The sequence below is a fragment of the Physella acuta genome, unplaced genomic scaffold, assembly GCF_028476545.2.
Source record: "Physella acuta isolate Inbredline_101_S28 unplaced genomic scaffold, ASM2847654v3 ptg000813l, whole genome shotgun sequence".
Lineage (NCBI taxonomy): Eukaryota > Metazoa > Mollusca > Gastropoda > Physidae > Physella > Physella acuta.
This window is the reverse complement of record NW_026732331.1, coordinates 361051-386829: the sequence shown is the minus strand read 5'-3', so window position 1 is coordinate 386829 and position 25779 is coordinate 361051. Positions and strand designations below refer to the sequence as shown.

Here is a 25779-nt window from a genome sequence, read left to right as displayed (position 1 = left end):
ACTCAAATTAATGTATATATTTTCTGTATAAATTATATATTTGTTCCCGATTCGTCCAGAGGGAAGGAGAGGGGGGGGGGGGATGTACGTCCTCGAGTGTAGTGGGGGGGGGGGGAACTGCCCTAAGAGATGCCTGAAAGAAAGAAACTCTGGACAGATCGTGGTGTATGGACATTAACTTCATTCAAGAAATGTGAAACAATCCTTGAAACATGGATTGGAAATACAATCTTTACACCGGCCTGCAAGAAAACTGGAAAGGAATAAATAGGCCTGCTATGCTAATACCAATGTTCTTGGAAGAGTTTCTTCCAGACATCTATTCGGGGGGGGGGGGGAACAGCCTCCCCCTCCCCCCCCCCCCCCCCCCCCCCACGAGGTAAGTCTACCGCTCTTTCCCACCCTCCTCCCACAACGAAAAGGAATTTATATAGAAAAAAATATTTTAATTGTGTCCTTCCGTTCCCCCCCCCCCCCCAAAAAAAATTCTAGTGCCCCCCGCCCACCCGACCCCGGAGAAAAAAGTCTGGGAGAAACACAAGTTCTTGACGTGGCTTCTGTACACTAAGTACGTGTAAGTTCGTGTTTATGTCTAGTCAAGTCAAGAATTTAACAGGGTGTTGACACCAAATCGTCTGCCGACCGTCAGCCGCGACACCAGGCCGTGCTTCCATTTGTTATGGTTTTGTTTTGAAGAGCCCCCGCCAAAATGTTTCACGTTCGCCTGCCTCTCGTCTGCGTCTCGCTGGGCCGTGACGAGGCACCGACTGGGTCTACACGCGTCACTCGGTAGCTCTTGTTTGGGGGCGCGAATCTGGGAGGCTGTCGATTGCTGCTTGGTGTGCATTTCTGTGTGAAATTTCACGTGAGTTGTTGTTTTATTATTATTTACTTCTCATCTTAACTTGAAAACCTCTATACTGTGCTAAATTGTTTGGAAAGTTTACTTGGTAAGTCTATCATTTCTAACTGCAGAAAAGCGTTTGTTGCGTCATTTCGGACAAATATTAAACAATTTGAATAGGCCTAGGTAACTTAAATAGGTATATTACATTTATTATTTATATTTTCGTTTTCTTTAGATTTTTGTTTTACATACACAAATTAGAATTTGTTATAATTTAGGTTAATGCATTTCTTTTTTAAGAATTAAATCGTCTTATGCCTCACATATTTGTCACGATTGAATACTTTTAACTGCGAATACGTTTGTCGTCGATTCACTCAACTGTTATCGCTTTATACACGGCGTTTCGCTCATTCTTTATTGGAGTTTGTATTGCTGAATGCCTTTGGGGTCATCCATTTATGACGTCCACAAAAATTTGGCATTTTAGAATTTCCCCCCCCCCACACCCCATTGTGGGCGTCCAAAAAATTTTAGTAGACCTCTCAATACATTCTGCAAAATTACTAATTCATTTACATTAACTAATAATGTAATATAGGGATTTGATATTTTCTATTACTGGGCCTAAATAATAATTGGGAGTTAAACTTTTACAAGATATCCGTAAGTCTACGGCGTGTTAACTTAGCGTGTGAATGTGCTAAGACTATTTAAAACTGTTCTTTATTTTAAAAAGTGATTGCAAATGGACGCTGTGTACCCTGCCTCTCGATCTTAAAGGCTTTTTTTTTTACCTACAATTTGTTATAAAGAGTCAGAGATTGCAGGCATTCATGCATCTTTTTTTTTACACGAACCCATCTCCCCAGTCCACACAAGTCGAATTTTGTCGGACCCCCCCCCCCCTAAGTGGGGGTCGCCTATTATAAGAATTGCAGGTGGGGGTCTTCAATAAATGTGGAATGACAGACATAATATAAAAAAGCAACGTATTTTATAGGCAAGGTGGGGTGTTATAATATGCTACACCACCTGCAGTAGTTATAATATGCTACCTCACCTGCAGTAGTTATAATATGCTACCCCATCTGCAGTAATTATAATATGCTACCCCATCTGCAGTAATTATAATATGCTACCCCACCTACAGTAGTTTAAATATTCTATATACCTGCAGTTGTTATAATATACTACCTCACCTGCACTTTTTATAATATGCTACCTCACCTGCAGTTAATATAATATACTACCTCACCTGCACTTGTTATAATATGCTACCTCACCTGTTCTTACTATGCAGGCGACCCCCACTCCCTGCAGTTATTGCTTCCACAGAAAAGGTGGCAGATAGGCTCAGGTATTTTAGTACGTCGATGCTAGTCTAGATAACTAGATTGATGTCGATATTAGTTTTCAAAACATTCCCTCCCCTTATCCATTAAAAACTAGCATTGTTAACGTATCCTATTTTTCCCGCCAATTTTCTAAACCTGTCTAGATCAACATCGAGTGGGCGTGATAGGGTGGGGTGGTGTGTGGTTGTAGGTGTGATGGGGTGGGGTGGTGTGTGGTTGTAGGTGTGATGGGGTGGGGTGGTGTGTGGTTGTAGGTGTGATGGGGTGGGGTGGTGTGTGGTTGTAGGTGTGATGGGGTGGGGTGGTGTGTGGTTGTAGGTGTGATGGGGTGGGGTGGTGTGTGGTTGTAGGTGTGATGGGGTGGGGTGGTGTGTGGTTGTAGGCGTGATGGGGTGGGGTGGTGTGTGGTTGTAGGTGTGATGGGGTGGGGTGGTGTGTGGTTGTAGGTGTGATGGGGTGGTGTGGTGTGTGGTTGTAGGTGGGTGTGGTATGAAGGTCACGAGTCTGCAGCAAACAGCTTTACCTACTGCAAGGTGTCATTGTTTGTCTTGATCCACTTGTAACATCTCAGCTATTTTAAAACCACGACATTGTACAGTTGTTCTTAAATCTTGCAACGTGTACTCATGGTCAATCTTTGCATTGTGTAAACGGTTGATGGGTTGGCAAGATACCCAACAGACTTTACGTTCCCTAACACGAGTCAGGTACCCATCAGATCTGAGTGGGCTCAAGGACGTCCTAGGATTCAAACCAGAGATTCGAGTTCGAGACTTTCGGGTTAGCAGTTGTGCACTCTACCGCATGACTACGTCGTCCCTATTATACAATAACAATTTATATGCGGCGGTTAAAAATCTTTCATCCAGTACACTTGGTCATTTATGTATTAGTAACATCTTTGTATGGTAATCAGAGGCGTATGCAGATTTTCGGGTTTGGGGAAGCGGCGCCATATATATATATATATATATATATATATATATATATATATATATATATATATATATATATATATATATATATATATATATATATATATATATATATATATATATACTAGCGCTGTACGTCATTGCTTCGCTGCGGTGTAAACCAAATTCAAAAGTACTCTTTAATGAAGAAAAAAAAAACACAATGTATGTCTGAAACACAAAACAAAATACAACACAAAATATACACACAGCACAACTAAACAAGAAGCGTTGCACTTCTTCTGTAATCCTTGTAAAAAATAATTTGACACAATAGCAAATGGAATATTACGATAAGCGAACTACAGTAGGGGAAATAGTCACTCTATATATAAATATGCATAGGCATACATGTTTAATTGTCATTTTCAAAATCAATGAGATCAATATTCTTTTCTTTAAATTTAATATAATAATTTATTACAATGCGTTTTACCAATAACTGTCTACTATCAAAATTAAATGTTTTTTCATCATGAATGCTAAAATGTCAACGCCAAGAAGCATCCACATTAAAAATGTGATATTTAGGCTACGTAACAAGACTGATTTTAAACTAGTTTCTGTATTGTTTGTCTTTTTACAAGCTTTTATTTAACTCACTTCCTCTGTCGTCAGTCGTCAGTCTAGACGGAAACGCAGGAGTGAAAATTCGGACAGTTCTACTTGACCGACACGATTCACAGTTGGCACGTGGGTCAAGACATGAAGACAATGCAATCTGAATCTAAATTTGACTTAATTGGATGCTTAATTAATTTTTTATGAATTAATTAAAATTTGGACCGAATTAGTAGGCATGTCTAGCCAACCACACCACACGCGTCATCACCTTCAATAGCTGCGCCATCACGTAATGGCTGCGTTCAAAAACCATTGCGCGCCTACTGAACGTGATGTTCAGTAGGCGCGCAATGGTTTTTAGTCATGTAACTCTATTGTAAATAAAACATGTAAAGTACTGAAAAAAAAATTCATAAAAAACGTTTTAATAACAAGCTTTTATGTAATGATGCACTAAAAAGTAGAAAATAAATTATAGACTACTATTTAAATAACTATAAAGAAAAGCGTGGGTGTCTTCCTTAACATTAGTAAAGGTATCCAATAGATACTAAAGTGACCCACGCTTTTCTTTATAGTTATTTAAATAGTAGTCTATAATTTATTTTCTACTTTTTAGTGCATCATTACATAAAAGCTTGTTATTAAAACGTTTTTTATGAATTTTTTTTATTACAAGCTTTTATTTAACTCACTTCCTCTGTCTGTCGTAAGTCGCCAGTCGTCAGTCTAGATAGAAACGCTGGAATGAAAATTCGGACAGTTCTACTTGACCGATACGATTCACATTTGACACGTGGGTCAAGACATGAAGACAATGCAATCTGAAACTAAATTTGACTTAATTGGATGCCTAATTAATTTTTTATGAATTAATAAAAATTTGGACCGAATTAGTAGGCATGTCTAGCCAACCACACCACACGCGTCATCACCTTCAATAGCTGCGCCATCACGTAATGGCTGCGTTCAAAAACCATTGCGCGCCTACTGAACGTGATGTTCAGTAGGCGCGCAATGGTTTTTAGTCATGTAACTCTATCCTAATATATAAATCCCCACGTTCGCACATCTCTCTCTCTCTCTCTCTCTCTCTCTCTCTCTCTCTCTCTCTCTCTCTCTCTCTCTCTCTCTCTCTGTCTGTCCGCAAAATATTTTCGCCGGACATCACGTCAGAATCGGCAGCGATACATGAAGAACTTTTTACGGACTTTTGTTGAAAATAATATGTTAGAAGTTTTAAATGTATAACCACAATTTTAGTTAAAGAAGAAAAATAAAAATTAAAGGCGTATTCGAATGTAGAGAAACAGTATTATTTATGCAACCGGAAAAGCATTAATATATGTGAAAAAGAACGCATAAAACTGTGACGTCACTATTGCTTATACATTAACTAATGACGTCATCTGCCGTGTTTAGAATGAAAAGAAATGAACTATTTCATTCAAATTTGATTTAGATCTACGTACACTATGAAATGTATACAATACAATTTTTCCGGCCTAAACTCATAAAATTTATTTTATGTATTTGGATTCTAGATCTAGAGATTCTAGATCTAGACTAAATCTAAATCTAAATCTACGCAATAACTAGATCTAGACGTAGACGCTAAGATCTAGATTTAGACTCTAACTTCTCTAAAATCAATTCCAAAAATAAATTTCTATATTAGGACTAAACTATTTCAAGACTTATTTATTTTATACAAAATCTTTGTTTGGAACTGGCTAATTTGGGATAAAAAAATTAATTTGAAAGAATAGGCATATTCGCGTAAGTTAAGATTTTAAAATACGTGTTTCATTCTCCGTATTTTATAATGCAGAGATGTTAGTGTACATTAAACCACGCAGGTGGTGCGGGTTCGAGACACAGCAAGTCAACTTGGTTAATGTACTCTTTTTTATTATGCTCGGGCTAAACTTTAAAAAAAAATTCTTTTAGGAATCTAGATCTAGATCTAGATTGTCGGGTGTCCGATAGGGCACTTCCCGGCGCCGCAGGCGCTTCAAATTTGGCATGATCTTGCCTTGGTGCGACAGAACACGGGGGCCGGTTGGCCGAAAAGTCTACGATGTGGGGGTCAAAACTGACCTCGACTGACCGGTACCTTATATGAGCTATAAATCGAAAAAAAATGTCCACGGAGGAACCTCTTCATAACTCTTGAGGTCGTAGACCGACCTTCGGGCGAATTAATTAAGCATTCAAATTCTCAATGTTTTCGAAAGCCTAAGCGAAGCTGGGCAGCATGCCTAGTTGTAAATAAAACATGTAAAGTACTGAAAATTTTTTTCATAAAAAACGTTTTAATAACAAGCTTTTATGTTATGATGCACTAAAAAGTAGAAAATAAATTATAGACTACTATTTAAATAACTATAAAGAAAAGCGTGGGTGTCTTCCTTAACATTAGTAAAGGTATCCAATAGATACTAAAGTGACCCACGCTTTTCTTTATAGTTATTTAAATAGTAGTCTATAATTTATTTTCTACTTTTTAGTGCATCATAACATAAAAGCTTGTTATTAAAACGTTTTTTATGAAAAAATTTTCTTATTGCCACACTTATTTTAAGTTTAATAAATGTATTTGATTAATCTTCGAAAAAAGCGCCACTATCCTTAAAATGGTCGTAGGGGCGGCCGCTCCCCCTGCTACCCCCTGCGTACGCTACTGATGGCGCTACCCCCTGCGTACGCTACTGATGGCGCTACCCCCTGCGTACGCTACTGATGGCGCTACCCCCTGCGTACGCTACTGATGGCGCTACCCCCTGCGTACGCTACTGATGGCGCTACCCCCTGCGTACGCTACTGATGGCGCTACCCCCTGCGTACGCTACTGATGGCGCTACCCCCTGCGTACGCTACTGATGGCGCTACCCCCTGCGTACGCTACTGATGGCGCTACCCCCTGCGTACGCTACTGATGGTAACATCTTAAACGTGTTAAAGACAGTAGTGTGTAACGGTCCGAGATGTTGCTGTGTAGTGTTCCTGCTATAAACGGGATATCACACTGTACTAACAAACAATTTACAAAACAAAAGTTTAGCCCCAAACATAAAGTCTCATAGCTAAAGTAAAACCCAATAACTAAATTTTGAAATGAGGAAATTACCTCTACAACTTGTAATTGATTGACAATTAATTAATAATATTTCCTATCGATCTTGCATAAAACTGCCATTTTCGTTTCGTGTTATCTAATTCAATAACTTAAAACAAGTACCAATGTTTAAAATTCATGTTTTCGTGTAAAATCCTATTCAATACTATCCCGTTATAATATGAAAGGTAATAAAACTAATAGTATGCCCTAAATCGTCAATATATTCTGAACTATTTTTTTCCCACAGACCATCTATTTAATATGCTGATGTGAATGACACTCGCTATACATCTTATCATACATGAACACTTTCATTGGGTAGGACAATATTTTTTACGAGGTACAACGGGCGTTGGTTTGATAGTGTTGTCTTTTTCTCTAAACCGAAACCAAAATCACCACCTCTACTTCAAATTTAATGTCAAAAATAGATCTAGATAACTCAAAGGTACAACGGAAAAGTTAAGATAAAAATAAAATTCGGTGAGAAAAATCTCTAACAGGCAGAAAAATCTACTATTTGTGTCGTCCTTATGTAGCAAGTGCTGTTTGTTTTCCCACACAAAATTATTAAACTGATTTGTCGCTGTTTTTTTTCTGGTTACTTCCCCCCTTTTTTGTGTTCAATCAATACACAGAATGTCCAATTTTTGCAACGTCTTTGTTTGAATGCCTGTCAGTAGTGTTTGCATTCTTCTTTGTCTTGGAGATGTAATGGGTGGTCTTATGAGAGGTTGGGTGTTGGTGTAGATGTTGATGTAATGGGTGTTGGTGTAGGTGTAATGGGTGTTGGTGTAGATGTTGATGTAATGGGAGTTGGTGTAGATGTTGATGTAATGGGTGTTGGTGTAGGTGTAATGGGTGTTGGTGTAGATGTTGATGTAATGGGAGTTGGTGTAGATGTTGATGTAATGGGTGTTGGTGTAGGTGTAATGGGTGTTGGTGTAGATGTTGATGTAATGGGTGTTGGTGTAGATGTTGATGTAATGGGTGTTGGTGTAGGTGGTGTAATGGGTGTTGGTGTAGATGTTGATGTAATGGGTGTTGGTGTAGGTGTAATGGGTGTTGGTGTAGGTGTAGGTGTAATGGGTGTTGGTGTAGATGTTGATGTAATGGATGTTGGTGTAGATGTAATGGGTGTTGGTGTAGGTGTTGATGTAATGGGTGTTGGTGTAGATGTAATGGGTGTTGGTGTAGGTGGTGTAATGGGTGTTGGTGTAGGTGTAATGGGTGTTGGTGTTGGTGTAGGTGTAATGGGTGTTGGTGTAGGAGGTGTAATGGGTGTTGGTGTAGGTGTAATGGGTGTTGGTGTTGGTGTAGGTGTAATGGGTGTTGGTGTAGGAGGTGTAATGGGTGTTGGTGTAGGAGGTGTAATGGGTGTTGGTGTAGGAGGTGTAATGGGTGTTGGTGTAGATGTACTGTAATGGGTGTTGGTGTAGGTGTGATGGGTGTTGGTGTAGGAAGTGTAATGGGTGTTGGCGTAGGTGTAATGGGTGTTGCTGTAGGTGTAATGGGTGTTGGTGTAGGAGGTGTGATGGGTGTTTTTGTAGGAGGTGTAATGGGTGTAGGTGTAGGTGTAATGGGTGTTGGTGTTGGAGGTGTAATGATTGATGATGTAGGAAAAGTAATGGATGTTGTTGCGTATGTGTATTAGGTGTGAATGATGTTATAGGTGTAATCGATTGAGTTTTGAGGTGTAATTGGTAGACACAGTATGTGCAAGCGTCATGTAAGCATTACACTTACAGATTAAGTTAGGTGACACGGGTGTATGTAGGCTATCTATAGCGAGAGGGGAGACATAGCTGTGAAATTCTAGAACTAAGCCGACCACCACAAAGCCCAAATAAATACCTCACAATGCTTACAGCGCCTACATCTCGAAAACAACATCCACTCGAACCCTATCCCCCCATTGTGCTTCGAATACCACGCTAATCTATTCTTTCAAAGTTTTATTTTTAATTAAAATTTTCAAATATCAAGGCCAAAAAGCTTAATGCTAACGACATCGTAAGCCTTGCTAATGCACAAGTGTCTGAAAAAAATTGTTCGAAATACAAGAACTAATAATTTAAAAAGTGAACAAACGTGTATGGACAGGGTTGTATGCTTGTGCAGACAGTAAACAAAGATTGCAAGCGGGTTGATCAACAACCTGGGTTGCACATTGTACAGTTTACGATGCGTGAATGTGAAGAGGAAAATGAAGCTATGAGTATGAAGCTTCACTACGTTCTAGACATGTTTTAATACAAGTTTTGACGACGTTTTGTTACAACATAAAGGTCAATGTTTGTTGCTTTAAATTTTCCCAAACAACATAACAAATGTTATTTAGACCTAACCCTACTTCACTGGTCTACATATATTAGTTTTTGTCTGTTTAGACCTAACCCTACCTCACTGGGATATTTATCTTAGTTTTTGTCTGTTTAGACCTAAAATTGCCTCACTGGTCTACATATATTAGTTTTTGTCTGTTTATTTAGACCTAAACCTACCTGACTGGGCTATATATCTTAGTTTGTGTCTGTTTGTTTAGACCTAAACCTACCTCACTGGTCTATATATCTAAGTTTTTGTCTGTTTATTTATTTAGGCATTATTCTACCACAATGAGCTACATATCTTATATTTATGTCTGTTTTTTTCAGAAGACAGACAGAGCTAGCAGGTAACCCCAGGTAAGTGTTGCCTCACCTGTGCCTATATCCCTGTAGGTAATCCTGCCTTCAATTACCATTAACACACAAAGTTTTTAAACTTCGCCCCTTGATTTGACAGCCTTCAGTTTCCTTGTATGTTTTTTACATGGATTACAAAACAGATTGCGTTACGTTCATTGTTTGTGGTTGTATTGTGTGCATATTTTGTTTGTTTTTTTGTTTAAAGTGATAAATTGTTTTGTTTTGTCGACCTACTTCGTGTGCTTTTTCTTATTTCTTCAGAGTACTACTTTCAATTTATTTTATATTATAGCGAAGCAATGACATACAGCTAGTATATATATATATATATATATATATATATATATATATATATATATATATATATATATATATATATATATATATATATGAAAAAATTGGAACCCTCCCCATGAGACGATCCTGGCTACGCCACTGGTTAAAGTACTAATTCTAAAAGGACCAACTTGCACAATATATGTGGGCACTGTTAAAGTACTGATTCTAGTGACCTACGGCACACTTTCTTGGGACAAAGTTTATCCTTTCAACCCGACCTGTTGTTGCAGAACTGGGTCATGTTTATCCGCATGCACCCCTTTGACTTAGATTAAATTATCTAGAACGGAAGTATCAGGTTTTACTTTGGATCATAAACAGCAATGTCAAGTGACTATGTTTATGCCATAGATCTTCATTAGATCTAAATAAGACAAGGAACTTTAATTAAGATTGTTCTCTAGGAAGTTGACACTTAAGTGCAGACTCTAATTTAAGATGAATTATCGCCGCCATTTGTAAAAACTAAAACAAATTGTGGTCTGTGAAAAATGAGTTATAAATATAAAGCAAACAAGCAGAAACATAAATAACTTGTCAGCTTTTTTTTTTCCTCGTGGCAAGAAAACAGGTAGATCCGGTAGATAATTTTATTCAGCGTTAAGGAAATGCTTGATTAATTATGCATACGTGGGATAATGTGTTTATTTAGATTTCCCCCTAAAGTTTGATTATTGGAGTTATCCACAGAAATTTAGAGGGGATTTTAGAGAGAGCACGTGTAGACAGGCTCTTGCGACCCTATGACGCTAGCAAATCTGCGATGTATTTATAGAATTGTATGGAGGTATAGAGATGATGTCTGACGGTTCTAGACTATAGTAAGGATTTAGAGATTATGACGAGAGCCGAAATGTACGACTGGACAAAAACTATATTTAAAATTATCTCTGCTTCACCCAAAAACAGATAATGTCATAGCCACATGTCCACTTTAAACCCCGTGCCCTATGCAGTCCCTTGTGAAGAAAACATCCGTTGTATAGGCCTACCCCGTGATTTCTCTCCGTCCAGCGTGTTTAAAAGTGTGAGTATCGCACCTTCTGCCAGGCGAGCAGGCACCATCCATCAGGCCGTGTCAGGCACGCGATTTCTCACGTGATCTCCTTCAATCACACGAGATTTCTGATCTCTGGCACCAGAAGGTGTGTCACCAGATACAAGACGTATCATTAGATGTTAGATGTGTCACCAACTAAAAGACGTGTCACTAGGCGTTAGATGTGTCACCAACTAAAAGACGTGTCACTAGGCGTTAGATGTTTCACCAGATATAAGACATGTCACTAGATGTTAGATGTGTCACCAACTAAAAGACGTGTCACTAGGCGTTAGATGTGTCACCAACTAAAAGACGTATCACTAGATGTTAGATGTGTCACCAACTAAAAGACGTGTCACTAGATGTTAGATGTGTCACCAACTAAAAGACGTATCACTAGATGTTAGATGTGTCACCAACTAAAAGACGTGTCACTAGGCGTTAGATGTGTCACCAACTAAAAGACGTGTCACTAGGCGTTAGATGTGTCACCAACTAAAAGACGTGTCACTAGATGTTAGATGTGTCACCAACTAAAAGACGTGTCACTAGGCGTTAGATGTGTCACCAACTAAAAGACGTGTCACTAGGCGTTAGATGTGTCACCAACTAAAAGACGTGTCACTAGGCGTTAGATGTGTCACCAACTTAAAAGACGTGTCACTAGGCGTTAGATGTGTCACCAACTAAAAGACGTGTCACTAGATGTTAGATGTGTCACCAACTAAAAGACGTGTCACTAGGCGTTAGATGTGTCACCAACTAAAAGACGTGTCACTAGGCGTTAGATGTGTCACCAACTTAAAAGACGTGTCACTAGGCGTTAGATGTGTCACCAACTAAAAGACGTGTCACTAGATGTTAGATGTGTCACCAACTAAAAGACGTGTCACTAGGCGTTAGATGTGTCACCAACTAAAAGACGTGTCACTAGGCGTTAGATGTGTCACCAACTAAAAGACGTGTCACTAGGCGTTAGATGTGTCACCAACTAAAAGACGTGTCACTAGATGTTAGATGTGTCACCAACTAAAAGACGTGTCACTAGATGTTAGATGTGTCACCAACTAAAAGACCTGTCACTTAGATGTGTCACCAACTAAAAGACGTGTCACTAGATGTTAGATGTGTCACCAACTAAAAGACGTGTCACTAGATGTTAGATGTGTCACCAACTAAAAGACGTGTCACTAGATGTTAGATGTGTCACCATCTAAAGACCTGTCACTAGATGTTAGATGTGTCACCAACTAAAAGACGTGTCACTAGATGTTAGATGTGTCACCAACTAAAAGACGTGTCACTAGATGTTAGATGTGTCACCAACTAAAAGACGTGTCACTAGATGTTAGATGTGTCACCAACTAAAAGACGTGTCACTAGGCGTTAGATGTGTCACCAACTAAAAGACGTATCACTAGATGTTAGATGTGTCACCAACTAAAAGACGTGTCACTAGGCGTTAGATGTGTCACCAACTAAAAGACGTGTCACTAGGCGTTAGATGTGTCACCAACTAAAAGACGTGTCACTAGGCGTTAGATGTGTCACCAACTAAAAGACGTATCACTAGATGTTAGATGTGTCACCAACTAAAAGACGTGTCACTAGGCGTTAGATGTGTCTCCAACTAAAAGACGTGTCACTAGGCGTTAGATGTGTCACCAACTAAAAGACGTGTCACTAGGCGTTAGATGTGTCACCAACTAAAAGACGTGTCACTAGGCGTTAGATGTGTCACCAACTAAAAGACGTGTCACTAGGCGTTAGATGTGTCACCAACTAAAAGACGTGTCACTAGGCGTTAGATGTGTCACCAACTAAAAGACGTGTCACTAGATGTTAGATGTGTCACCAACTAAAAGACGTGTCACTAGGCGTTAGATGTGTCACCAACTAAAAGACGTGTCACTAGGCGTTAGATGTGTCACCAACTTAAAAGACGTGTCACTAGGCGTTAGATGTGTCACCAACTAAAAGACGTGTCACTAGATGTTAGATGTGTCACCAACTAAAAGACGTGTCACTAGGCGTTAGATGTGTCACCAACTAAAAGACGTGTCACTAGGCGTTAGATGTGTCACCAACTAAAAGACGTGTCACTAGGCGTTAGATGTGTCACCAACTAAAAGACGTGTCACTAGATGTTAGATGTGTCACCAACTAAAAGACGTGTCACTAGATGTTAGATGTGTCACCAACTAAAAGACCTGTCACTTAGATGTGTCACCAACTAAAAGACGTGTCACTAGATGTTAGATGTGTCACCAACTAAAAGACGTGTCACTAGATGTTAGATGTGTCACCAACTAAAAGACGTGTCACTAGATGTTAGATGTGTCACCATCTAAAGACCTGTCACTAGATGTTAGATGTGTCACCAACTAAAAGACGTGTCACTAGATGTTAGATGTGTCACCAACTAAAAGACGTGTCACTAGATGTTAGATGTGTCACCAACTAAAAGACGTGTCACTAGATGTTAGATGTGTCACCAACTAAAAGACGTGTCACTAGGCGTTAGATGTGTCACCAACTAAAAGACGTATCACTAGATGTTAGATGTGTCACCAACTAAAAGACGTGTCACTAGGCGTTAGATGTGTCACCAACTAAAAGACGTGTCACTAGGCGTTAGATGTGTCACCAACTAAAAGACGTGTCACTAGGCGTTAGATGTGTCACCAACTAAAAGACGTATCACTAGATGTTAGATGTGTCACCAACTAAAAGACGTGTCACTAGGCGTTAGATGTGTCTCCAACTAAAAGACGTGTCACTAGGCGTTAGATGTGTCACCAACTAAAAGACGTGTCACTAGGCGTTAGATGTGTCACCAACTAAAAGACGTGTCACTAGGCGTTAGATGTGTCACCAACTAAAAGACGTGTCACTAGGCGTTAGATGTGTCACCAACTAAAAGACGTGTCACTAGGCGTTAGATGTGTCACCAACTAAAAGACGTGTCACTAGATGTTAGATGTGTCACCAACTAAAAGACGTGTCACTAGGCGTTAGATGTTTCACCAGATATAAGACATGTCACCAAAGACTTGAGTCTCACCACATGCAAAACGTTTCACCAGATATAAGACATGTCACCAAAGACTTGAGTCTCACCACATGCAAAACGTTTCACCAGATATAAGACATGTCACCAAAGACTTGAGTCTCACCACATGCAAAACGTTTCACCAGATATAAGACATGTCACCAAAGACTTGAGTCTCGCCACATGCAAGACGTTTCACCAGATATAAGACATGTCACCAAAGACTTGAGTCTCACCACATGCAAGACGTTTCACCAGATATAAGACATGTCACCAAAGACTTGAGTCTCACCACATGCAAGACGTTTCACCAGATATAAGACATGTCACCAAAGACTTGAGTCTCACCACATGCAAAACGTTTCACCAGATATAAGACATGTCACCAAAGACTTGAGTCTCACCACATGCAAGACGTTTCACCAGATATAAGACATGTCACCAAAGACTTGAGTCTCACCGCATGCAAGACGTTTCACCAGATACAAGAGGTATCACTAGATGTCGGTATAAGCTCCCTATCTGTTGATGGCTGCCAGATATGCACTAAAGACTGTACTAAACCTCTTCGTTCAAATGAATAAGTACCTTTTCTTTTAATGTCTGAGCTAAGTGCCATGACCTAATCACCCTGTTCAGTTATTGGTAAATGCAGCTTTACTATATTTATTCTTGATTTAGCCGCATTTATTTTTGGCTTAGATCCTATGTTCATACCTCTATCCTTACGTTTTTGTTGGGAAATTTAAATGACAACACCGCGGTTTTATCACTTTAATCATTGAAAACATTCGATCACGTCGCTTCTAACATTGCAAAATCCTGGCTTAAATGCGAGTCCTGGTGTAATTTCTACGTTGGATTGCTGGCTAGGAGACAGTAATCACTTACCGACTGACATTTACCACCGTCTGTTAACGATCACCGAGTGCCAGACGAGTGCCAGATGATGCCTGATTTGACTGACGGCACGAGACATGACGTATGGGGTGTTTAAAAAAATTTCATCGACCCGCGAGAATTACGTCACAGAGAGGACGGTTCTCAAACTCCATCGTTAAACAGACGTGTGGCTTTGCTGTAAACGTCAGTTGGACCAGTGTCATCCCTAGGACAGGCGTCACACGGTGTGATAGTTGGGGGTGTCACCCCAAAGCACTCCAACAATTAACCACTTTCCTTTTGGTGTCACTGTTCGACCCAGATTTGTGGCGCAACTGAGCAGGGCTACATAAGTATATTTTTTTTTAGGATCGTTACCCTAACATAGGATAAAAACCTAGACACTAACATTTTTGACTGGGCTTTATACTGTCCCTTATAAGCCTTGGTAGTGAAAAACCTAAAAAGTGTCTATAAATCACTAGGTATGAAAGTATATTTTGTGGAGATATTACATCAGATTAAAGTTTCTGAAACCGTCCTTTCCTGCCTATGGTAAGATTGTATGCAAGTATTCCACAGTAACCTGACATTAACCTATTCCACAGGTGACCTAACAACCTCTAATTAACCTGACATTAACCTATTCCGCAAGTGACCTAACGACCTCTAATTAACCTGACATTAACCTATTCCGCAAGTGACCTAACGACCTCTAATTAACCTGACATTAACCTATTCCACAGGTGACCTAACGACCTCTAATTAACCTGACATTAACCTATTCCGCAAGTGACCTAACGACCTCTAATTAACCTGACATTAACCTATTCCACAGGTGACCTAACGACCTCTAATTAACCTGACATTAACCTATTCCGCAAGTGACCTAACGACCTCTAATTAACCTGACATTAACCTATTCCACAGGTGACCAAACGACCTCTACCTAACCTGCCACTAACCGTCTCTGAGGTGCCTTCAGCCACGATGAAAGTCCACCAGCCCAGTCTGACGGCTCTCTGCCTAGCCTCTGTTCTCTTGGCTCTCCTGCACAACATCGGCGTGACCCAGGGGGGTTACGAGCACACCTGCAGCTACCACAGCCGCCCCCACAAGCGAGGGCTCTGCGGCAAGCGACTGGCCGACATGGTGGAGTACCTGTGCTACTCGGGCTTTGGGAACTACATGTCGAAAGTCGTGAGGAAGAGGAATGCTGAAATAGGTAGGTAGGGGGTGGGGGACTACTACATGTCGAAAGTCGTGAGGAAGAGGAATGCTGAAATAGGTAGGTAGGGGGGGGGGGGGGTGGGGGGGCTACTACACGTCGAAAGTCGTGAGGAAGAGGAATGCTGAAATAGGTAGGTAGGGGGTGGGGGACTACTACATGTCGAAAGTCGTGAGGAAGAGGAATGCTGAAATAGGTAGGTAGGGGGGGGGTGGGGGGGGCTACTACACGTCGAAAGTCGTGAGGAAGAGGAATGCTGAAATAGGTAGGTAGGGGGTGGGGGACTACTACATGTCGAAAGTCGTGAGGAAGAGGAATGCTGAAATAGGTAGGTAGGGGGGGGGTGGGGGGGCTACTACACGTCGAAAGTCGTGAGGAAGAGGAATGCTGAAATAGGTAGGTAGGGGGGGGTGGGGGGGGGGGGGCTACTACATGTCGAAAGTCGTGAGGAAGAGGAATGCTAAAATAGGTAAGGGGTGGGGGGGGGCTACTTCGTAGGAGGGTGGGGGGGGGGACTACTACATGTCGAAAGTCGTGAGGAAGAGGAATGCTGAAATAGGTAGGGGGTGGGGTGGGGTGGGGGGCTACTACATATCGAAAGTCATGAAGAAGAGGAATGCTGAAATAGGTAAGGGGTGGGGTGGGGACTACTACATAGGAAGGTGGGGTGGGGACTGCTACATAGGAAGGTGGGGGGACTACTACATGTCGAAAGTCGTGAGGAAGAGGAATGCTGAAATAGGTAGGTGGGGGTGGGGGTGGGGGTGGGGGGCTACTACACGTCGAAAGTCGTGAGGAAGAGGAATGCTGAAATAGGTAGGTAGGGGGGGGTGGGGGGGGGGGCTACTACATGTCGAAAGTCGTGAGGAAGAGGAATGCTAAAATAGGTAAGGGGTGGGGGGGGGGGCTACTTCGTAGGAGGGTGGGGGGGGGGACTACTACATGTCGAAAGTCGTGAGGAAGAGGAATGCTGAAATAGGTAGGGGGTGGGGTGGGGTGGGGGGCTACTACATATCGAAAGTCATGAAGAAGAGGAATGCTGAAATAGGTAAGGGGTGGGGTGGGGACTACTACATAGGAAGGTGGGGTGGGGACTGCTACATAGGAAGGTGGGGGGACTACTACATGTCGAAAGTCGTGAGGAAGAGGAATGCTGAAATAGGTAGGTGGGGGTGGGGGTGGGGGTGGGGGGCTACTACATGTCGAAAGTCGTGAGGAAGAGGAATGCTGAAATAGGTAGGTGGGGGGGTGGGGGGGGAACTACTACATGTCGAAAGTCGTGAGGAAGAGGAATGCTGAAATAGGTGGGTAGGGGGTGGGGACTACTACAGAGGGGGGTGGGAGGTGGGGGTGGGGGTGGGGACTACTACATGTTGAAAGTCGTGAGGAAGAGGAATGCTGAAATAGGTAGGTGAGGGTGGGGACTACTACATGTCGAAAGTCGTGAGGAAGAGGAATGCTGAAATAGGTAGGTAGGGGGGGGGGTGGGGGGGCTACTACACGTCGAAAGTCGTGAGGAAGAGGAATGCTGAAATAGGTAGGTAGGGGGTGGGGGACTACTACATGTCGAAAGTCGTGAGGAAGAGGAATGCTGAAATAGGTAGGTAGGGGGGGGGTGGGGGGGCTACTACACGTCGAAAGTCGTGAGGAAGAGGAATGCTGAAATAGGTAGGTAGGGGGGGGGGTGGGGGGGCTACTACACGTCGAAAGTCGTGAGGAAGAGGAATGCTGAAATAGGTAGGTAGGGGGGGGGGTGGGGGGGGGGCTACTACATGTCGAAAGTCGTGAGGAAGAGGAATGCTAAAATAGGTAAGGGGTGGGGGGGGCTACTTCGTAGGAGGGTGGGGGGGGGACTACTACATGTCGAAAGTCGTGAGGAAGAGGAATGCTGAAATAGGTAGGGGGTGGGGTGGGGTGGGGGGCTACTACATATCGAAAGTCATGAAGAAGAGGAATGCTGAAATAGGTAAGGGGTGGGGTGGGGACTACTACATAGGAAGGTGGGGTGGGGACTGCTACATAGGAAGGTGGGGGGACTACTACATGTCGAAAGTCGTGAGGAAGAGGAATGCTGAAATAGGTAGGTGGGGGTGGGGGGGTGGGGGTGGTGGGCTACTACATGTCGAAAGTCGTGAGGAAGAGGAATGCTGAAATAGGTGGGTAGGGGGTGGGGACTACTACAGAGGGGGGTGGGAGGTGGGGGTGGGGGTGGGGACTACTACATGTTGAAAGTCGTGAGGAAGAGGAATGCTGAAATAGGTAGGTGAGGGTGGGGACTACTACATGTCGAAAGTCGTGAGGAAGAGGAACGCTGAAATAGGTAGGTAGGGGGGGTGGGGGGGACTACTACATGTCGAAAGTCGTGAGGAAGAGGAATGCTGAAATAGGTAGGTGAGGGTGGGGACTACTACATGCCGAAAGTCGTGAGGAAGAGGAATGCTGAAATAGGTAGGTAGGGGGGGGGTGGGGGGGGGGGGGGCTACTACATGTCGAAAGTCGTGAGGAAGAGGAATGCTGAAATAGGTAAGGGGTGGGGGGGCTACTACATAGGAGGGTGGGGGGGGGGGGTGGGGACTACTACATGTCGAAAGTCGTGAGGAAGAGGAATGCTGAAATAGGTAGGGGGTGGGGTGGGGTGGGGGGCTACTACATATCGAAAGTCATGAAGAAGAGGAATGCTGAAATAGGTAAGGGGTGGGGTGGGGACTACTACATAGGAAGGTGGGGTGGGGACTGCTACATAGGAAGGTGGGGGGACTACTACATGTCGAAAGTCGTGAGGAAGAGGAATGCTGAAATAGGTAGGTGGGGGTGGGGGGTGGGGGTGGGGGTCTACTACATGTCGAAAGTCGTGAGGAAGAGGAATGCTGAAATAGGTGGGTAGGGGGTGGGGACTACTACAGAGGGGGGTGGGAGGTGGGGGTGGGGGTGGGGACTACTACATGTTGAAAGTCGTGAGGAAGAGGAATGCTGAAATAGGTAGGTGAGGGTGGGGACTACTACATGTCGAAAGTCGTGAGGAAGAGGAATGCTGAAATAGGTAGGTGAGGGTGGGGACTACTACATGTCGAAAGTCGTGAGGAAGAGGAATGCTGAAATAGGTAGGTGAGGGTGGGGACTACTACATGTCGAAAGTCGTGAGGAAGAGGAATGCTGAAATAGGTAGGTAGGGGGTGGGGTGGGGAGGACTACTACATGTCGAAAGTCGTTAGGAAGAGGAACGCTGAAATAGGTAGGTGGGGGGGTGGGGACTACTACATAGGAGGGTGGGGGGTGGGGGGGACTACTACATGTCGAAAGTTGTGAGGAAGAGGAATGCTGAAATAGGTAGGTAGGGGGGTGGGGACTACTACATAGGAGGGTGGGGGGTGGGGTGGGGACTACTACATGTCGAAAGTTGTGAGGAAGAGGAATGCTGAAATAGGTAGGTAGGGGGGTGGGGACTACTACATAGGAGGGTGGGGTGGGGACTACTACATGTCGAAAGTTGTGAGGAAGAGGAACGCTGAAATAGGTAGGTAGGGGGTGGGGACTACTACATAGGAGGGTGGGGGGTGGGGTGGGGAAAACTACATGTCGAAAGTCGTGAGGAAGAGGAACGCTGAAATAGGTAAGGGGTGGGGGGGGGGACTACTACATGTCGAAAGTCGTGAGGAAGAGGAATGCTGAAATAGGTAGGTAGGGGGGTGGGGGGGGGGGGGGGGCTACTACATGTCGAAAGTCGTGAGGAAGAGGAATGCTAAAATAGGTAAGGGGTGGGGGGGGCTACTACATAGGAGGGTGGGGGGGGGGACTACTACATGTCGAAAGTCGTGAGGAAGAGGAATGCTGAAATAGGTAGGTAGGGGGGGGTGGGGGGGGGGGGGCTACTACATGTCGAAAGTCGTGAGGAAGAGGAATGCTGAAATAGGTAAGGGGTGGGGGGGGGGGGGGCTACTTCATAGGAGGGTGGGGGGGGGGACTACTACATGTCGAAAGTCGTGAGGAAGAGGAATGCTGAAATAGGTAGGGGGTGGGGTGGGGTGGGGGGCTACTACATATCGAAAGTCATGAAGAAGAGGAATGCTGAAATAGGTAAGGGGTGGGGTGGGGACTACTACATAGGAAGGTGGGGTGGGGACTGCTACATAGGAAGGTGGGGGGACTACTACATGTCGAAAGTCGTGAGGAAGAGGAATGCTGAAATAGGTAGGTGGGGGTGGGGGGGTGGGGGTGGTGGGCTACTACATGTCGAAAGTCGTGAGGAAGAGGAATGCTGAAATAGGTGGGTAGGGGGTGGGGACTACTACAGAGGGGGGTGGGAGGTGGGGGTGGGGGTGGGGACTACTACATGTTGAAAGTCGTGAGGAAGAGGAATGCTGAAATAGGTAGGTGAGGGTGGGGACTACTACATGTCGAAAGTCGTGAGGAAGAGGAATGCTGAAATAGGTAAGGGGTGGGGGGGGGGGCTACTACATAGGAGGGTGGGGGGGGGGGGGGGGGGTGGGGACTACTACATGTCGAAAGTCGTGAGGAAGAGGAATGCTGAAATAGGTAGGGGGTGGGGTGGGGTGGGGGGCTACTACATATCGAAAGTCATGAAGAAGAGGAATGCTGAAATAGGTAAGGGGTGGGGTGGGGACTACTACATAGGAAGGTGGGGTGGGGACTGCTACATAGGAAGGTGGGGGGACTACTACATGTCGAAAGTCGTGAGGAAGAGGAATGCTGAAATAGGTAGGTGGGGGTGGGGGTGGGGGGCTACTACATGTCGAAAGTCGTGAGGAAGAGGAATGCTGAAATAGGTAGGTGGGGGGGGTGGGGGTGGGGGGGGGGAACTACTACATGTCGAAAGTCGTGAGGAAGAGGAATGCTGAAATAGGTGGGTAGGGGGTGGGGACTACTACAGAGGGGGGTGGGAGGTGGGGGTGGGGGTGGGGACTACTACATGTTGAAAGTCGTGAGGAAGAGGAATGCTGAAATAGGTAGGTGAGGGTGGGGACTACTACATGTCGAAAGTCGTGAGGAAGAGGAACGCTGAAATAGGTAGGTAGGGGGGGGGGTGGGGGGGGACTACTACATGTCGAAAGTCGTGAGGAAGAGGAATGCTGAAATAGGTAGGTGAGGGTGGGGACTACTACATGTCGAAAGTCGTGAGGAAGAGGAATGCTGAAATAGGTAGGTAGGGGGGGGGTGGGGGGGACTACTACATGTCGAAAGTCGTGAGGAAGAGGAATGCTGAAATAGGTAGGTGAGGGTGGGGACTACTACATGTCGAAAGTCGTGAGGAAGAGGAATGCTGAAATAGGTAGGTAGGGGGTGGGGTGGGGAGGACTACTACATGTCGAAAGTCGTTAGGAAGAGGAACGCTGAAATAGGTAGGTGGGGGGGGGGGGGTGGGGACTACTACATAGGAGGGTGGGGGTGGGGTGGGGACTACTACATGTCGAAAGTCGTGAGGAAGAGGAATGCTGAAATAGGTAGGTAGGGGGGTGGGGACTACTACATAGGAGGGTGGGGTGGGGACTACTACATGTCGAAAGTTGTGAGGAAGAGGAATGCTGAAATAGGTAGGTAGGGGGGTGGGGACTACTACATAGGAGGGTGGGGACTACTACATGTCAAAAGTTGTGAGGAAGAGGAGTGCTGAAATAGGTAGGTAGGGGGTGGGGACTACTACATGTCGAAAGTTGTGAGGAAGAGGAACGCTGAAATAGGTAGGTAGGGGGTGGGGACTACTACATGTCGAAAGTTGTGAGGAAGAGGAACGCTGAAATAGGTAGGTAGGGGGTGGGGACTACTACATGTCGAAAGTTGTGAGGAAGAGGAATGCTGAAATAGGTAGGTAGGGGGTGGGGTGGGGGTGGGGGGACTACTACATGTCGAAAGTCGTGAGGAAGAGGAATGCTGAAATAGGTAGGTGGGGGGTGGGGGGACTACTACATAGGAGGGTGGGGGGTGGGGACTACTACATGTCGAAAATCGTGAGGAAGAGGAGTGCTGAAATAGGTAGGTAGGGGGGGGGACTACTACATGTCGAAAGTCGTGAGGAAGAGGAATGCTGAAATAGGTAGGTAGGGGGGGGACTACTACATGTCGAAAGTCGTGAGGAAGAGGAATGCTGAAATAGGTAGGTAGGGGGGGGACTACTACATGTCGAAAGTCGTGAGGAAGAGGAATGCTGAAATAGGTAGGGGGGGGGCTACTACATAGGAGGGTGGGGGTGTGGTGGGGGCTACTACATGTTGAAAGTCGTGAGGAAGAGGAATGCTGAAATAGGTCGGTAGAGGGGGGGACTACTACATAGGAGGGTGGGGGGTGGGTGGGGTGGGGACTACTACATGTCGAAAGTCGTGAGGAAGAGGACTGCTGAAATAGGTAGGTAGGGGGGGGGGGGGGCTACTACATGTCGAAAGTCGTGAGGAAGAGGAATACTGAAATAGTTAGGTGGGGTGGGGAGTGGGGACTACTACGTAGGAGGGTGGGGAGTGGGAACTACTACATGTCGAAAGTCGTGAGGAAGAGGAATGCTGAAATAGGTAGGGGGGGGGCTACTACATAGGAGGGTGGGGGTGTGGTGGGGGCTACTACATGTTGAAAGTCGTGAGGAAGAGGAATGCTGAAATAGGTCGGTAGAGGGGGGGGGGGGGACTACTACATAGGAGGGTGGGGGGTGGGTGGGGTGGGGACTACTACATGTCGAAAGTCGTGAGGAAGAGGACTGCTGAAATAGGTAGGGGGGGGGGGCTACTACATGTCGAAAGTCGTGAGGAAGAGGAATACTGAAATAGTTAGGTGGGGTGGGGAGTGGGGACTACTACGTAGGAGGGTGGGGAGTGGGAACTACTACATGTCGAAAGTCGTGAGGAAGAGGAATGCTGAAATAGGTAATTGTGGGGGTGGGGACTACTATATGTCGAAAGTCGCATTAGGGTCACAGCGAAAACAAGATTCACGTAAATAAGCTAGAGTCACAATAAAACTATCATCACGGCTGACACATTTGATCTAGGGTCACGTCTTGCACATTTGATCTAGGATTACGTTACAAATTAAATTAAAATTAACGTGACGTCAAACACGTAATTTAATGAATTGATTTCCTCGTGTCCATCGCTTAATGTTGACAGTAGGCCGAGGGCCTTATATAAAAAAAATTGGGTTTTTTAAAACTGTAACCTGACCCTTATCAAATTCCAGTGTGTCTTTTCAACGAGCAATAACCGGCTAGCCTGCGCCGCTTTTTGACCTCTTGACCTTCTCTGGACACCCTCGTAAATCTTTTGTAGCCCACGATGTAAACAAATCACAGATCCTCGTGTTGCTATTTTTAGACCATGCCTGCGAGCTACCTCGCTTCTCCACGCTGAATTAAACTTATGAACGATCACATCGTAATTTCGCTTTGGCTTGATTCAACTTATGAACGATAGAAGTTTGAATTCTCCCTCTTAACTCGCTAAACACTAACCCTCGCATTTGAATGTTAGGGTGCAAAAATAATTTGCTTCAGTTTAATCAAAACAGTTTTCACACATTCCCAGTAGGTAGAAAATATCAAATAATGAAAATATGTGTACAAAATTAATTTAATTTAATCGTAGAATTAATTACGACATATTTTTTTAAACTTTGTTTTGCTACTTTTTAAACTGAATTTTATTTTTTATTCCAGTAATCGATGAAAATCTGCGAGGCATCCTGCTAAACAAGAAGGAAGCTCTATCGTACTTGACCAAACGTGAGGTTCGTGGCTCCATCACGTGTGAGTGCTGCTACAACCGGTGCACACAGTCGGAACTTTTACAGTACTGTCCTATTCAACCGCTACACCGGGACAAGCGGAGTCTGCACGGAATCAAGGGAGATTAATCTGTCTTACTTTTAGAAGTTTCGCATTTATTTATTATAGGTTTATTTTTAATTATTAAATAATTGCAGAAGACAGTAATAGTCTGCTCAACTGCAACAAAACCATCAGCTTTAAAATATTCTAACAGTATCTTAACTAGCTAACAAATTATTATTTTTTTGTTATTCGTCAGTTACAATTTTGTAGCAAGTAAAGAATAACTGCCTTAGTTTAAAATTGAGAAATATCTATCATTCATGTTTGTTTTAATTTTACGTAAGCTTCCAATTGATATTCATGCTATGAATTTCTTCTCGATCGTTTATGTCGTATGATGACCTTTCCCCGCGAGTTTGGTGTGTAGCAGTTTAACCTTGACACGCCCAGCACACCCGGTGTGTGTAAGCATCCAGTGGTCAGTTGGTCGAGATTGTCCGGCATTTACTTTGGCGCGTCACACCTTGTCCTTCAAACACCTTCTTACTCATGCCTTCGTTCTCAGCTGCCATCGCCATGGCTTTTTGTCACTTCCTCTTTCTTGAGAGTCGTGAGGGTCACATTTAAATCCAAGTCATGACGAGATTCGCATTTTCAATCACTAGAGTCATGAGTCACAAATGCAATCATTGAAGTCATGCGAGTCACATTTGTAACGAGAGTCCCAGTTTCAATCAATAGAGTCATGACGCGTGTCACATTTGTCAATCACGGGAGTCATGAGAGTCACGTTTCACTCAACAACCAGGGTAACATTTGTGACAAAAGATATGGCTGCACGGGTGGGGTTTCACATTATAGGGGTCAGGGGCGGAGAATGTGAACATTTGGAGCAGGGATGGATGTGGGGTGTTGGGCAGAGAAATAATGTGTAACATCTGCGGGTAATCCTATGGATTTTGTCGTTGGATAAACTTTAACAAGATAGTCTTTATTTATGTTTTATTTATTTATTTTGCTGAGTTGAATGATTCAGAGTAATTTAGAGGATTAAGTTATTTTTGTAGAACAAACTCTAGAAGTGTTCTGTCGCCTGTTTAACAAACATTCTAGCTTCCTCAAGTTTCCTAGCTCTGTTGTGTTTCAAACAGACGCTTTTAATATTCGGTGCACACTACAGTTCATACATGGAGAGGATGCAAGCAAGGATTTAATGTCTAGACTGAGAATAACTTCCACGTTTGAAATGTCGTTATTAGAAAAGACATGGCCAATTTTTTTTTAAGCTTTATTTTCAAACATGGAGTAGTAGATTTTTATGTTGATTATTATTTTCATTGTTGTTGATTTTTAAAATACTTCTATCACCTTTTGAACTATTCAAGCCACATTCCTTGTATGGGTGAAGTAAATTTTGTAATTAATTTAAATAAATAAACAACATGTTATTTCAAGTTGATGTGACCTTTTAAATACAATTCCACAAAGTATTCAGAGTGTGCTTCAAGGCTTCAAGTGTCCAACTTGCCTTTCTTGACCTCGGTGTTAATCTCCACCCCTCTGTCTACAACTGAAATAAAATTCAAACCTTGATTGTTGAAATCACATCGCAAAAGCCTTTTTTTTTTTACTTTTGTTCAATATCTTGTTTTATGTATACACGATGATTGATCTAGTTGCTGCTATATTTAGTACATCAATGATACTATTGATACTGTACTTTGCTCATTCCTAATCTTTGTAGTTTGATATAAGCTGATTGAGGATTTTAACACACAAATTGAAAAAGCCCTAATGGCCAATACACTTACTAAGTTTTGACAACTATGGATAAAGCGATATATATATATATATATATATATATATATATATATATATATATATATATATATATATATATATATAAGTGACCCA

General features: G+C 43.4%; 1 protein-coding gene across 1 annotated transcript; it reads left to right on the top strand.

The window, feature by feature from the left end:
• The first annotated feature begins 742 nt into the window (after positions 1-742).
• Positions 743-25472, top strand: LOC131951468 (molluscan insulin-related peptide 3). The gene is made up of 4 exons (XM_059313888.1): positions 743-865; positions 9522-9551; positions 15800-16094; positions 23752-25472. The coding sequence occupies exons 3-4, from the start codon at positions 15860-15862 to the stop codon at positions 23946-23948; spliced, it is 432 nt and encodes a 143-aa protein (XP_059169871.1). The 5' UTR covers positions 743-865; positions 9522-9551; positions 15800-15859; the 3' UTR covers positions 23949-25472.
• The last annotated feature ends 307 nt before the right edge of the window (positions 25473-25779 follow it).

Coding starts and splice junctions, on each gene's coding strand:
- LOC131951468 (XM_059313888.1), top strand. CDS start 15,860: ATGAAAGTCCACCAGCCCAGTCTGACGGCTCTCTGCCTAGCCTCTGTT. Junction 16,095..23,751: donor GAAGAGGAATGCTGAAATAG/GTAGGTAGGGGG, acceptor TTTTTATTCCAG/TAATCGATGAAAATCTGCGA.